At 46.7% G+C, this 15,754-nt stretch overlaps 1 protein-coding gene and 1 pseudogene across 3 annotated transcripts in view; both read right to left on the reverse strand.

Annotated features, from left to right (window-relative positions):
- PDPK1 (3-phosphoinositide dependent protein kinase 1) overlaps window positions 1-15,754 on the reverse strand; it is a 67,580-nt gene that overhangs the window by 5,270 nt on the left and 46,556 nt on the right. For 2 of the 3 annotated variants that reach the window (XM_088452014.1, XM_088452015.1), the window contains exons 10-13: window positions 14,567-14,740; window positions 14,116-14,166; window positions 8,759-8,976; window positions 8,136-8,193 (exon numbers count right to left, since the gene is read on the reverse strand). In XM_088452014.1, coding sequence (XP_088308140.1) covers window positions 8,136-8,193; window positions 8,759-8,976; window positions 14,116-14,166; window positions 14,567-14,740 — 501 coding nt within the window. The remainder of the gene's footprint in view (window positions 1-8,135; window positions 8,194-8,758; window positions 8,977-14,115; window positions 14,167-14,566; window positions 14,741-15,754) is intronic. The other variant, XM_088452016.1, reaches the window with a different exon arrangement.
- LOC148539026 (U2 spliceosomal RNA) lies at window positions 6,131-6,235 on the reverse strand (annotated as a pseudogene).

Raw genomic sequence — 15,754 nt, forward strand, 5'->3', positions numbered from 1 at the left:
GCAGCATAATGAACTTATGGTAAACATTTTCTCCATACACACAGATGTGCTGGATAAACATGTAATTGAGCATGTTCAATTCCTGATCTGTTCAACCAGAGCTAGGTGGTGTACTGAAGTTGCATTTACTGGGAAGATATTACCGTATATACTCGAGTATAAGCCGAGTTTTTCAGCAAATTTTTTGTGCTGAAAAAGCCCCCCCTCGGCTTATACTCGAGTGATGCTCCAGGACCAGTGGGCCGCGGTGCAGACTGTCTCTGTGACACAGCTGCACCGCGTGTGTAGCGCTGACCGGACGGAGTTCGGTCAGCACTACACAGTGCCAACACACAGCCACCGGCAACGGCAGCTGTGTGTATGTTGTAATCAGGAGCCGATGAGAGTCTGTCAGACTCTCATCGGCTGCTGCTGCTCCCACTCCCACGCCATCTTCCCGCTCCCGCAGTGGGTAATGGGAGAGACGTCATGATGTCATGACCTCTCGCATAATGCAAAGCGGCCGGAGGAGCCGGTAGCAGCGTCGGTACCAGGAGCGGGGTTTCAGGTAAGTGTTTATTTTATTTTTTAATTACGTCTCTCTCTACTGGTGGGGCTACTACTGGGGGCAGTACCGGGGGGGGGGATTACTACTGGGGGCACTACCAGGGGGGGATATTACTACTGGGGGCACTACCAGGGGGGGATATTACTACTGGGGGCACTACCAGGGGGGGATATTACTACTGGGGGCACTACCAGGGGGGGATATTCCTACTGGGGGCACTACCAGGGGGGGATATTACTACTGGGGGCACTACCAGGGGGGGGATATTACTACTGGGGGCACTACCAGGGGGGGGATATTACTACTGGGGGCACTACCAGGGGGGGATATTACTACTGGGGGCACTACCAGGGGGGGATATTACTACTGGGGGCACTACCAGGGGGGGATATTACTACTGGGGGCACTACCAGGGGGGGATATTACTACTGGGGGCACTACCAGGGGGGGGGGGGATTACTACTGGGGGCACTACCGAGGGGGGGGGGGATTACTACTGGGGGCACTACCAGGGGTTTGGGGATTACTACTGGGGGCACTACCGAGGGGGGGGGGGGATTACTACTGGGGGCACTACCAGGGGTGGATTACTACTGGGGGCACTACCAGGGGGGATTACTACTGGGGGCACTACCGGGGGGGGGGGGGGGGGGGAGATAACTACCAGTAGCTGCTGCATTTCCCACCCTAGGCTTATACTCGAGTCAATACATTCTCCCAGTTTTTTGTGGTAAAATCAGGTACCTCGGCTTATATTCGGGTCGACTTATAATCGAGTATATACGGTACATCAATGATAACAAATGTTTATACTGCAGGTGACTTCTCCATGCTATGAACACTGACAGCTGCAGCTGAAATGCTTGATTGGAACAGAACAGTTGGCGTAGTGGTTAGCATTACTGCCACACAGCCCTTAGGTCATAAATTCAATTCCTAACCAAGGTACTGTGTGGAGTTTTTATTTTCTCTCTGTGCTTGTGTGGGTTTTCTCCGGGTGCTCCGGTTTCCTCCCACACTCCAAAAACATACTGTTAAAAATTAATTGGCGTCCAACAAAAACCCTAGGACCAGATTCTGAGTCGATGTTTGATGTAGTTGTGTGATTTTTGTTTTACTGCATAGGCATCTAGATCGTACAGCACATATGTCCGGATTGTGTTCTTACAGACTCGCAGTTGCGGAATCTCACAAGCATTGCGAGATCTCGTGTGCAATCCCAGAGCTGACAGCCGCCGCAGCAGGGACAGTGCTGTAGGGCAACAACTGATGCAGCTGTTGATATTGATAGCTGCAGCTGTCGGAACGGTCAGTACCACTAACCGTTCACACACTGCCCAGCACATCCGCACTCTATCTTGTAATGACATTTATCAGCAGCAGCGCCGTTGTCATTTACCACCGAACTCCCCCCATGTAACACGTGTGCACTACATAAATATCAATAAATTGTTGCTTAATATCTATGATTTTAAATGGCATTCATACACAAATAAACAGTAAATTACGTAGACATAAAGGGCTCAATCAAATCAGGTGCGAATATCGCTGTTACAGCATAAAATTGGCCCCTCTCACGCAGACATATCTCACCCTGTACTCGCACATTTTTGCTTGCAGTCCTATGGGGCTGCAAACAAAAAGGGGAATTTTGGTTACTTACCATTGAATCCTTTTCTCTGAATCAGGCTGGGGGTCACTGGACCATGGGATTGTAGGTTGGGGCTGGAGCTGGCACTTAATAAAACTGTAGCTTTAACTCCTATGCTCCTCCCCCCTGCAATCCCACAATTCCAGTACCTCTTTAAAAAGAGTCCGGAGAGGAGTAGCAGGAACCCCATGAAACGGTTTAGAACAACCAAACAAATCAGTAGGGAAAAGACCGTTCAAGAACCAAACACCTTGTACGACTGAGCGTGAGGGAGGGAACGCACTGTCCCCCCAGCCTGATTCAGAGAAAAGGATTCAACGGTAAGTAACCAAAAATCTCCTTTTCTCCTTCAACAAGGCTGGGGGACACTGGACCATGGGACGTTCAAAAGTCGCCCCCAGGGGAGGGAACACTCAGGCTACCTGACCGAAGGACTGTATGCCCAAAGTGGGCTCTGCCGAAGGCAAAAAAACCCTGAAACGTAAATATGAGCAAACGTGCAGACAGGTGACCAGATTACTGCACATTGGACCTGTGCTTCTGAAGTCCCGCGTCACGCTGCCCAAGTGATCACCACCGCCCCAACCAGAAGGCACTAACACCCAGACTGATGGCGGTCAACCGTTCCCAGAATAGGCTGAGTAATGACCAAGCTGATCCAACGCGCAAGGGTCTGCTTAGTAGCCGGCCAACCATGTTCCAACAATTCATAAAGAACCCGCAGAGAACAGTGCGGCGTACCAAAGAAGCGTCCAAGGAAATCTGCAGAGCTCAGCCCAACTAGCAGAGCCAGATCATTCCAGTCCCGGGAAGCCCCAAAGGAGGAAGAACCGGAAAGACAACATCCGAAACCAGTGTCGGCTGGAATTGTAAAACGTGTACGGAGAACCGCACATGGAAGACGAGCAAATACGTAACTATGCCAAGGGAAGGCAATAGCCATAAGGAAGAACAGCTTCCAAGCAACGGACTGAAGATCCATTGAATGCAACAACTCCAATGGAGCCTGTGTGAGAGGCCAGGAGACTAGATTAAGAATCCACGGCTCCACCTGCGGATGAAAACAGTGGCAAATAGGCAGCACACCATGCAAAAACAGTTTGGACCCTTGAAAGAAGAGTCAAATGCAGCTGGAAAGAAAATGACAGGGTCAAAACCTGTAACGCCACGAGACAAATTTGTCAGCCAGCCTCCCAAGCTTTCAGAAGGAAGGTCAAGAAATGTGAGAGGCGAAACCTTGTAATGGTTACACCACAAGAGGTAGAATTTCCAAACCTGGAGGTAAGCACGAGATGGAAAAAAAGTCCGGGCTTGCAGCCTAGTACAGACCACGAGAGAGAAAGACCTGCAGCGTCATCCATCCCAGGCCCAGAAGTCCAGGCGCGAAAACCAACCGAGGAAGTCCCCCGGTAGAAAAGATCCTAGTTGTAGCGGATCTGACAAAATGAAATATTCTCCCGAGGTCGGTGGGCCCGAGGCAGTGTATCAGTGTACTATGACTGACGCCACCAGCCAGGAGCCACAAGGATTACCCTTACTCAGGAAGCCTCAATGCCCTTGGAGACCTGAAGGAATAGTGTGGACAGCAGAAACAGATGCTCTGGTTAAAAATTCCACGGAACAGTGAAGGCAGTCACTTGTGGAAGCCAGAGGACATCAAGATCCCATCCAAAACTGTGGAGCATTGAAAACGTGCTGAGAGGCCCTGAAATCCCCATGGGGAAGGCCTCACTCCCGAACAGGAGAAGGAGAGAGAGAGAGAAGGAGAGGGAGAGAGGGAGGGAGAGGAGAGGGAGAGGAGAGGGAGAGAGAGAGAGAAGGAGAGGGAGAGAGAGAGAAATATGTTTCTGCTGAGGAAGTCCATTGTCCCACTACCGGCACAACCACTACTGAGAGCCGCGGAACAAAGGTTTCGGGATCGGAGAGACTACAGTATCCATCTACTACCATCACCTGGTCATTGTACGACTGACTGCGACCAGCCAGTGAGAACGGACAGGGCCCTTCAGAAGGATGGCTTGGAGCTCGAGCACATCGAACAGCAATTGTGGATGGTGACCCAAGGCCCCAGAGCCAAAAAATAATTTCACGGCACCTCAGCCTAGGAGACTCACAGCCATGGCCACAATGAGCCCATCCGGAAGGACAAAGTAGTGGACCTGGAGAATAACGGAAACCCTCCACCAATGGAGAGTGATGGGTACTGCTGTACAGAATGGGAATGGAGACGAGAAGGATGCCGAGAAACCCTGTCAAGTTTTTCGCACCATACGTCATGTCCGCTATTTATTAGATTAATCGAGTACATCGTACAGCGTATGAACTGCTCGCTATTCTTGTGGTTGGTTTTTTCAACCGCTATTTTGCGAGCAGTTCTGAGTTAAAAAAAAAACAAGTGACGTGGTCAATGACGCTGCTGTATTAATTATGCACTCCCTCAAAACGCCCGTTTTGACCTTTAAGCACACCTGCGTTCGAATTCCACTCCCCCGTTTACAAGCACCTTCCCCTGTTACCACCCACATACGCCTCATTCTGTCACTCAAAATAGCAGGCACTCGCTATATAGCGTACAAACGATTTTCGGTCGCACTGACTGGTTCGCGCATGCGTACTAAAAACCGTACGCATGCGCAGATGTGCGAACATCGCTCGGAACGAGCGTACGGACGCCAGCGAGCGGCTCTGAATGAGGGCCAGAGTCAATTACTCACTGAGGAAGTGGTACGAACTGCCTCAAAAGGAATCCGAAGACACACGTTCCAGACGTGTAGCGAAGAGGTGTTGGCCTCCATGCTGCTACCAATGCAGAAGAGAATCCCAGGGCGAATCACTGTGAAGCCCTATGACAAAGATGGTAGCCGCAGTGGCCCTAGCTCACGCCACTCATGTCAGAGCACGCCATGGCCGGATAACGACCCCAGAACCAGACCAGAGAGACAATCCTCCATGGTCTAGCTAGCAGATCCCTACTGGATGCTGAGGTGTGCCCAGGAAGGGGCGTGTGATGGTCTTAACGGCTACCACAGTGACTACCGTGGGTGGTTCTCCCCTGTGGATACTCAAGCCTCTGGAAGCAACTGTGTAAGAAACACAGTCATCCGAATTCGGTGTCTACTAAGCCTCCCTGATGAGACCGGAGAGATGCACCGAAGGGAAAGTAATGACTGTCCATCGCCAATTCTTGGACAGACCCAGAGCCATGGGAATCCAGAACTAAACTTCCTACGGAGTGGTGTGCAGCAACAATGAGGTGGAAAAGACAGCCGGTCCCATTCCTTCGGGACAGCGCAAGTCTGCGCAGGGTCTTTCCTTTGTGAAAATGCTAATGGGGTCCTGGGAGGAAGAACACGCCTCCACCTGCACCTCGCACAGCAGAGGAGTCCTGCAAAAAAAGCGGAAAAATAGAGGAACCTGACGTAAGTTGTGATATCGCATAATGCAAAACCTGGAGCCAAAGCGGGACATACCTAGGCTAGGAACTTAACCCTATAGAGGGAACAAAAACCATGCCCGAGATGAGGGAACACCCAAGCCTGAACTGGGGTCTCCCTGTGAAGCACCACCAGCTGCCCTAGGGCGCACCCTGACATGCTGAGAGCCCCATCCCACGCAGGTCCCACCCTGCTGGACGCAGCTTCCTGAATGCCTACACATCACTAGATCCTAAATCCACAAGGCCACCGAGGGCAAGTGCTCGTTACCCCACACATGGGAGTAAACAACGCCCAAAATACAGCAAAATCCCTGCATACAAGCTCCATACAGTTAGGGCTGTAGCGAGAATCGAACTCATGACCGCAGTGCGGTGAGGCAACAATGCTAACCATTATGCAGTCATTGTCAGGGTAGCGGAGAGATCCTTCAGTAGATGTACCCTGATTTCATCAGTTACTGTCCAACGTCAGTGGTCACTAGCTACATGGCCATAGAGAGGGTACATAAACCTGTGGCGATTCAGATAGGGGACATATCAGATATTAAACTGTTAAGAACAGATACTACACTTGATCTTAGCCAAAAGGCCGAGAAGCAATGCGTGTTGTCAGAGCCCCCCAATTCAGTAACACCTGACAGCAGGTGTGCACCTAAACCCTATTAGCAGGTAGAATCCAAAGAGGTACATGAAAACAATGTTACAAAGGCAGCTAATACAGCAACAAGGGTACTTAGCCTTCCAGGAGACCAACACCACAGCTGCCTGGGAGAGGATGTGTAGAGCAGGCAAATATAGCAGCCCCGGCTGAGGGATGTCATCCATGCATTGCCTGCTGTCCCCGCTGACTGTACCGCTGCAGGAGGGGGAGAGCAGCGCTGGAAGCTCCACCCCCTCCAAGCTTTACTCTCCCTGGCCACCTAGAACTTCCCCGTGTGAAGGGAAAACTGTGGTTAAGCCCGGCTTATCTGGGCAGTCTGTGGCTCTTCCTGCATCTGTGTGAGGGGAGCCGCTGCCAACACAAGCCCGGCAATGTGAAATGTGAAAGGGAGGCCGGCAGCTACAGGCTCCGCACCCCGACACCGTGGCTGCACTCACAAGTGCTACTCTCCTGCCTGGGGAAAGCACTTGTAAAGCTCTGACCAAGCTGCCTGTGAAGTGCGCGCTCCTGCAATGGAGCTGCCCTTCTCAGACCCGGCAAGAATGCGCTGCCATTTGGGACAGCACTGCTGTCCTGCACCCTCTAAAAGGGTGCGAGCGCGCATTGTCCCCCGGGTCCAGGATGAGTGCTCTGTGGGGGGGTCCCGACGTCACAGCTGCAAATTGTCAAGCTGTGCCACAGCTCCTGCAGCCGCCCGCACTCACGCTGTGCGCTGCTACAAGCAGCGCACAGCTTTTAACTAGAAATGAGACCAAAAATTACAAAATAACAGTAAAAATAACTATACTGCAGAAGGGAGTTAGGCACCACTCCCTCAGGCACTTAACGAAGACTGGAATTGTGGGATTGAAGGGGGGTGGGGGGGGGAGCATAGGAGTTAAAACTACAGTTTTATTAAGTGCTAGCTCCAGCCCCAACCTACAATATCATGGTCCAGTGTCCCCCAGCCTTGATGAAGGAGAAAATGTGTGAGTCTAGCGGTACAGTGTGGCGTACAGCACCACGAGTAATTAGCTCTTAAATGGATCAAACCCATAGTTGATATGCAGAATGTTGGATACTCAAATAAAATAAACTGCTGTACTTATAGGGGTACTGTCCTTCTGGCATCAGCTAGAGTAACACTAACTAGGGCTTTTGTGTCCTCGCACACACCTGTTGTCAGTGTCTGAGAAATCAGACAATGGAATAAGGGGGGCTAACATATTATTAATGTATCCAGCACTTGTCGTATTTTGAACATACCTCAGCTCCCATCTGACAGTGGGACTGGCATGTAATAGCCTCTGATTTTGCAAAAATGGCAGGTTTTCAGCAGACACTCATCTTGCGAGGACACTCACCATGCAATCCCCGCTGTGCAAACCGTGATCCAGTCCCCCAGGAGCACTTTCACACAATTTTGCACTTTAATATTTCGATGGCTATAGTATTTTAAAGACGAAGTAAAGGTTTTATATATATATATATATATATATATATATATATATATATATAAAATTAGAGCAATCACCATTCCATTCCTGGTGCAGAGGTTTGGATAATAAGATATAATGGACAGCGAGACTACAATCTAATAAAAAACTTTTTCTGAACAGCGCTATTAGTTACTGAGAAGCACAAGCTAGTACAAGATCCTGCACCTTGATTGCATTTAGCCAACAGTTTCCTCAGTATGGTAAAAGTGAATATACTGAGTGCTTTACGAATGAATTTTCTCTTCGTACCTTGTGACACTACGTGTGCTTTACAAACAAGCCTCTTACTTAAACGACGCATTAGCTCTACTAAAAGAACACAATGCAAGCAAGCGGTACAATAAAAGGAACTGCACACTTACCTTTCGTTTATCTACTGGACCCATTTTCAATATTAAATTGTTTTCTACAAACTGGTGCCTGTAATAAAAGAAAGTGTTTTCCTTAGTAAGGCTTACATATCAGGGCACAAAGCCTCCTTCATTATCAATTGTATAAGCATGGCAAGGGTAAATATTGAAGATTTGTGTATTTTAAGAAAATCATTAAGTATATATCAGAGATTGCACTTAAAACATATTTTAAATACACATTGTTTTCAGATCCAGAGAGATTGCCAAGCTATATTCTAAAAAAAAAATATTTTCCATAATAAACACAGGGACAATGATGGAACTTCAGAAAACGCTCAATTAAAAGGGTTTCTTTTTTAGCTTTATAAAAATATTCTCCATAAGTTACAACTGCAGCGCTACTTTTTTCACCGCTATCAATTATTTTTATAGTCCGTATCATCTTCACATTCTACAATTTGGCATGATTAATAACAGACTGTTTACTTTCCCACTTTATAAATCTTGAATAATAATTCTAAGACTTGCCACAATCTGTTCGTAGTAATCTTTGATCTCCCTACCACTAATCCTGCTCCTAATACATATTTTTCTTCCAGCTGTGAATATATCACAATGTGTAGTTTACTTACCATTGGTTTCCACCGACTTGTTTCTCTAGCAGTAGCCGCTTTTCATCCTCTGAGAATTGTAGATCAAGCTCAAAAGAATTATTATCGAGGTCGTGGATGTACTGTTCTATGTTACTGTCGCATCGCTGTGGCTTAACAGGTTCCGGTACTACCAATGTTTGGGAAGATGCCGAAGAGGCTACTTGCATACCCCCAAACTGACTCAAGAGGTCATCATACTGGAATAAAGAGGAGTACATAAATTAGAAGAGTCATGTAAATAATGTGATTATCACACCTATACCATATCAGAAAGGGTTAGGTAAGGCATCCCCACAGTAAAAATCCCGACTCTCAGAATACCGGCAGCGGGATCCAGATGGTGAAAATGCTGGCAAATTTCGGCAAGTATTTTCACACTAACCCTCACCTTAAACCATCCCTCCCACAACCTAACCCTCTGTCCACCAATACAGCATAACCCTAACCAGGGCCGGATTAGGGCTTGTGGGGGCCCCAGGGCAACTAAGTTTTGGGGGGTCCCTTCAAACCACACAGAGTTGAGCCCAGACCAGCCGTGCCCCCAGTAGCAGTCTGCCCCAGCAGTGCCCCCAGTAGCAGTCGCCCCTCAACAGTAGTCTCCCCAGGAGTACCCCTAGTTGTAATCCCCCTCTATGCTGTGTCCCCCAGTAGTGGCCCCACCAGTGTGCAGTGCCCCCAGTAGTAGTCCCCCCAGTAGTACCCCTAGCAGTGCCCCTAGTAGTACCCCCTGCAGTGCCGCTAGTAGTAGTACCCCCCCACGCAGTGCCCCTAGTAGTAGTACCGCCCCAGCAGTGCCCCTAGTAGTAGTACCCCCTCAGCAGTGCCCCTAGTACCCCCCCAGCATTGCCCCTTGTAGTACCCCCTGCAGTGCCCCTAGTAGTAGTACCCCCCCCCAGCAGTGCCCCTTGTACCCCCCGATCAACACACACAAAAAAAACCAACAACTTCCACTTACCTTAATCCCTGTGCTGTCATCTGCTCCTCCGTCCGGCGTCCTCCCGGGCCGGCCCGCTCTGCATGATGGGAAAGACGACATGGCGTCTCTCCCATCAGCCACTGCGAGATCCGGAAGACGGAGGCTCCGGCAGTGGGAGCAGCAGCCGATGAGCGTCTGACTGACTCTCATCGGCTGCTAAAACAAACACACAGCTGCCGGCACCGGCGGCTGTGCGTTTGTGCTGTGTAGTGCGGACGGCACTTATGCGCCGTCCACACAACCACCCTGCCCCAAGCTGATGCAGCAGCACTGATTGTGCTGCTGCATGCGATAGAATGGCCGCAACTGCAGAGCGCCCTCCTCCCGGGAACAGGTGCCGCCGGCACCTGTCCTCGGCAGGGTCACAAGTCACCGACCCTGTGTGGGGGCCCTCTGTGTGTGGGGGCCCAGGGACGACTGCCCTTGTCGCCCCCCCCTTAATCCGGCCCTGACCCTAACCCTCATATTTACCGTTAGAAGTTGTCAGCATTCTGACCTGACGGGATCCCGCCACCGGTATTGTGAACATTGGGATTCTGACTGTCAGGATGCCGACTACATCTCCCTATAATACTATATGGCCACTCATGTCACTAACTGCACTGGCCAAACAATGTCAGTCAGAGGCGATTAACAAGAGGCCCAAGGATTTGTTCCATGTCTTTGACCAAACCCTACATGTGGATGAGAAAATTGTAGTATATTCTTTAACAAGTCTGGTGGGCAAACAGATATTTTATATGGGAACAAAGGGCTGACATATACGGGTTACACCTGATGCTTGTCTGTGCTGTCTGGATACATTTGTCCATCAGATAATTATTATTTATTTCTGAACAAAAAGAGTATAAAGCAGAAAAGACGTGTAACTATGGGCCTGAATCAGAGTTGGGAATAGCGTAAGATAGAGCAAGTAACTCAGTATCTTGGTAACACCATGCTGCACTGCAGGTGGGGCAGATGTAAAATGTGCAGAGAGTTAGATTTGGGTGGGATGTGTTTAAAGTGAAATCTAAATTGCAGTGTAAAAATAAAGCTGTGCAGTATTTGTGAGTTACAGGCAGAGGCAGCCAGTATTTACCCCAAATGCAAAATAAATGTATTTGCACCTCTTGCATTGCAACATGGTTTACCCAGGTTCACAGTTACTTGCTATATCTTACCCTATTCCCAAATCTGAATCGGGCCCTATGTGCAATAGTGATTAGCAACCCTGGTCAATGATTACAGGGGAAGTCTAACTAATCTGCATGACGCCTAAGAGCTAGCTCAGTTTCCTTTATGATATACAAAGAAAGAGGTGCACCTATAAACCATCCCCACAAATATGATCAGCAGTAAATGCATAAGTACAATGACTTTCACCTAGATTTTGTCACACACATCACTGTAGTACATAACAAGTCAAATACTATGCAGGAAACACTGAAAAGGGACTACATCAGGAAAGGACACACAAATACGACCGACAGAGACACAATTTTGTTTTCCCTTCTTCTGGTTTAACAAAGGTAGGATTTATGAAAGTCTGATCTTCATGGACCCGTGTCTTTTCTCAGCCCTGCCCACTATACAACTGTGTGAATGACTGTGTAAATAAAATGCATCAGAACATAATACAATTTATAAAACAAATTTCTGCAATATTTGCTTATTTTATCCTCACCAGAATCCACACTTATTTTACATTCTCTGTCTCTACAGCTCTATGACAATGTCTGCTAACTCCATCTCCACTGAGAGAAATGAGGAGAAAGAGGGGAGGTAGGAAATGTGGGTGATTATTATTGCAGCTTTGAAAGATGCCACAGTGTTTCGCAGAGCCTGATAGCAGGGAAATCAGGACTTACATAAAATAGGGACATATACAAAAGGTAAGCAAAATAAATGCAGACTTGATATAAAAAAGTAGAGAGGGCCCTGCTCCTGACGAGGGTATAGCTAAAACAAGAGAAGCGAGTGTGGCTCAGAGAGGAGTTAGTGAGTGTTGTGGGTAGGTATTGGTTGAAATAGGATGAACGCTGATAAATAGATGGTTCATCAGTGTTTATAGATTTGAAGGTTGTGGGAGTACGGCAGGGAATTCCATAACTGGCTAGAAGTATAGTAGGCGGGAGTGAGAGGTAGTTGCCGAGGAGAGGTATGGAACATATATGGTAAGAGATGCGGTCTATATCCTGACAGCGGGGATTCCGGTGGTCAAAATCCCGGCACCGGCGTCCAGATGGTAAGTAGCGAGGTTAGGCACTAAGGGGGGAGGGAAGTTAGGTTTAGGCACTAGGGGAGAGATAAGGTTCAGGCACTGGGGAGGGAGGGTTAGGGTAGGGACCTAAGCGGGATGCCAGCGTCGGGATTCTGACTGCCGGGATCAAGAGCGCAGCATCCCGTACCCATCCCACATGATAATATAGGTTGCAAATATGGTAATGTTAGTGTTGCACACAATGACAACTGTAGTTCGAACTATGCATAATAATGGGAGTTGTAATGGAATCTTTGAAACATACACAAACATGATTAAGGCACTTAGACCCATAGACAGGTGAAATATTAAAAGTAAATGAAATTTTATGTATTGTATCATCTATGCTAAACGGTTTATATTATGTGTAAGATTATTATTGACGATACATCAATGAGAATACATTATCACTTAAATCAAGCTTTGCATCTGCGTGTCATCTTTCCCGATATAAGTATTGATGTCCCTGCTATGTTTTTGTCTATCTAATGCTGGCTACACACTTCAGTGATGGATTGGCCGAACGCCCTATGGGCCAACCAATCTGGTAAGTGTTCTGCACAAACGATATAGTGCATATACACTTATCAATCCACCGCCCGTCATGCCTGGCCACAGGAAACGGAAATGACATAGTTGTCGGTGGTTCCTGCGGCCAGCATATGTGATGGTCAGCGGGTCGCCCGCTCACAGCCAGGCACACAGATATATGTCCATGATATAATGGCAACGGCTGTGCTCCAGGACCGACCTGATATGTCTGTGAACGATGCGTTCACTACGGATATATCATTTGTCGATCGAAAAAACGATATAGCAATAAGTGGGTACCCAGCATAAGTATGTGATTATCTTTTTGTACTGGATTGATGTATAGTCGAATCTGTGGGTAAGTGGCCGGAAGGAAATGATACATACGTTATATTTACCACATCTATGATTGTAAGTGCTAAAACAGATCAGAGAAAGAATGTGTAGTTCTGGACAAATAGGAAACTGCAATTTGCGAGTGGTTCATTAATGGTATTAGTTAGTAAACGCTCAAAGTATTTTCTTTAGGTTGGCGCCAGACATGCACTCATCCATTTGTCCAAAATATGGTGAAGACTGACCAGATCCCCTTCCGCTACTGTTCGGGAGTCAATTGAATGCGCTCTTTGCACCACTGAACTCACAGTGGAGAATTCAATTGTTCTTTTTGCTCCCGATTTCCACTTTACAGTGACAGGTGAACGCTCTGTGGTGTACTCATTGGACTATTTTTAATGAATGCGGCTGAATGTACCATAGGCTGCACTTTGCAGCCATTTGATCGCCTGTTTTGCATTTTTAATTAATGCGCAGATGTCAGAATCCTGGAGGTATGCACTTTGCACACTTTTCCCCTCAGTTAATAAGGTGTCTCTCTCTCTTACATCCAATCCACAATTGCTTCAAACACTTTTGCTTGTGAAAAGTTAGCAAGTTGAGCTGTCTTGTTGATTCAAGTCCCTGCAAAATGCACCCTCTCAATCACTCCCATCCTCTCCCTTCAAAGTAACTGCTGCTATGCTAGTCAAAATTATAGACAGACCAGCATTTCTATACAGGACCCTAATCATGCTGTGATGTAATTCTGTTGATTGATGCATGAGCTACATACCCACGTGTTTTCATGATATTGTCAACTACCTTTAGGTTTAAATTCCAGTTCAATGTTTTCTACGAATTCTGCCATGCAAAGTGCAATGCCAAATGTAACACAATAATATGGCAAAAGGCAACAAAACATTTGTTCTCTACAAAATCACAACTGATGACCTGCTTAGTAAAATCTGCATTTTCCTTGTAAACAGAGGAGGAGAGTTACTGAAAATAAAACTTTGTGTAACCACGATTTTTTACATTAATTATGCTAATATAAATACATGCTAAATAATCAGTGCTTTCTCTAAATTAGTTGTGCTACAAGCAATATTTATGAGTGAATCGTAGATGTCCCGAACTAATTAGCTTATATCAAATGTGCTACTTAACTAATAGTATACTAGCAGTGCAGGACTATTGTCAGTCTTATACACAGTTGAGTTAGAGTATAGGTTTGTAGGCCTCAGTGGTATCTACAGATGAATGGCCTACCGTAATGAGACACGATCGGTCCTCCTCAACACTCTTGTTAGATGTAAGCTTCTGCAGAGGAGGGGAGAACACCCATGAGAATGGCATAACTTTCTGACAAGATGTAAGTATCTGCAGGGGAGGGTACACGGCAAGATGTATGCCACCATTCTCTCTTCACAGGTATCCAGAGGAATGGGAAACTAAAATGTCTCGAAAACCCAAAACATGTGCAAACCTCAGACCAGACTCTAAACAAACATATGCAAAAATCCTTATTCCAGAGATTGATCCCAAAGACAGGAGAGGTGTGGGGGGAATGAGACCCACAGGATAGATCCAGAGAGTGAAACATTTTACTGGTCACCTGTTTCCTACTGTGCAAACCCTAATATATGGCGCAGAGCAAAGCATAGTGAGTCCTGCAGTGGTTTTCAGTTACAGCTAACAAATACAGCTCGCAGTAACTTACATTTCCATAGAATTCTTCGTCATCTTCAGCCATTGCTGGTAAATACGCTGTGAGTTTTGGAGGAGTCTGGAGGTGCAGGTCTTGCCACGTGATGCCATCAAAGAATGAATGGCCCTTGAGGGGACTATAGCCCCCCATTTCTTCACAGCCTAATCGTTTAATGGGGTCTAGGACCTATTTAAAAGGCAATTGAAAGAGGAATGTTCACAAAATTGTTTTACTGAAATGGAAAAGTGATAAAGGTCTGATAGTAAAGGGACACATACAAACAAAGCACCAGCTTGTATTTATAGATAAAGGAATAGTAAAATGTTCATGCTAGCACTGCTAGAGGTATACAAGATTATTCCACACATTATAGTACAGCTGCTGTAAACATAACATCAATTCACATTTACTTCTATAACAATTTCCACATCAGAACGTTAATAAAAAACATAGTAAAACAGTAACTTTTTCCTACTTTCAGACTGCTTGTGGTAGAAAGGAATGGGGGCTTATATTAATAAATTGTTCTAGTTCACTCTGAAAAAAAGATGACTTTCTATATGGTATATCACACAACAGGCAATATCAGCAGCAGGGTCTGCAATGTGCAACAAATTTAATACAAGCAAGAGTTCTATGCTGAACTGGGAAATTTTGCAGTGGTAATCGGTATTGGTTGGTGCAGATTTCTACAGGACTATTTCTTAGAAACAGTCCTAAAACATATTAATATTGCATGTACACACGAGCAGATGCTCTAAACAATATATTGTACGCTTAGTGCATCTGCATAGGTCGCCTAGTGTGTACCCAGCATTACTTGCAAATTTATATTTAAAAGTGAATAGAGCATCAAGGACCAAATCAAACATTGGGATGCCTTATGGATCCTAGATTAAAAAAAAAAAAAAAAAAGTTTTTCAACTTGCACAAAAGATACTTTCATTCCCTTGATTATACACACTAGTATACTGCCTCACAGCACTGAGGTTGTGGGTTTGATTCCCACTACGCCCGTGTGGAGTTTGTATATTCTCCCTGTGCTTGCGTGGGTTTCCTCCGGGTGATCCGGTTTCCTCCCACACTGCAAAAATATACTGGTAGGTTAATGGGCCCCCAACAAAAATTAACCCTAGTGTTTATGTGTTGGAGGATGTGGTAGGGGATATAGGGCCTGATTCAGAGCCGCTCGTAAGCGGC

Source organism: Taudactylus pleione, unplaced genomic scaffold (assembly GCF_031769625.1).
Source record: "Taudactylus pleione unplaced genomic scaffold, aTauple2 ptg000032l, whole genome shotgun sequence".
In the NCBI taxonomy this organism is placed as follows: Eukaryota; Metazoa; Chordata; class Amphibia; order Anura; family Myobatrachidae; genus Taudactylus; species Taudactylus pleione.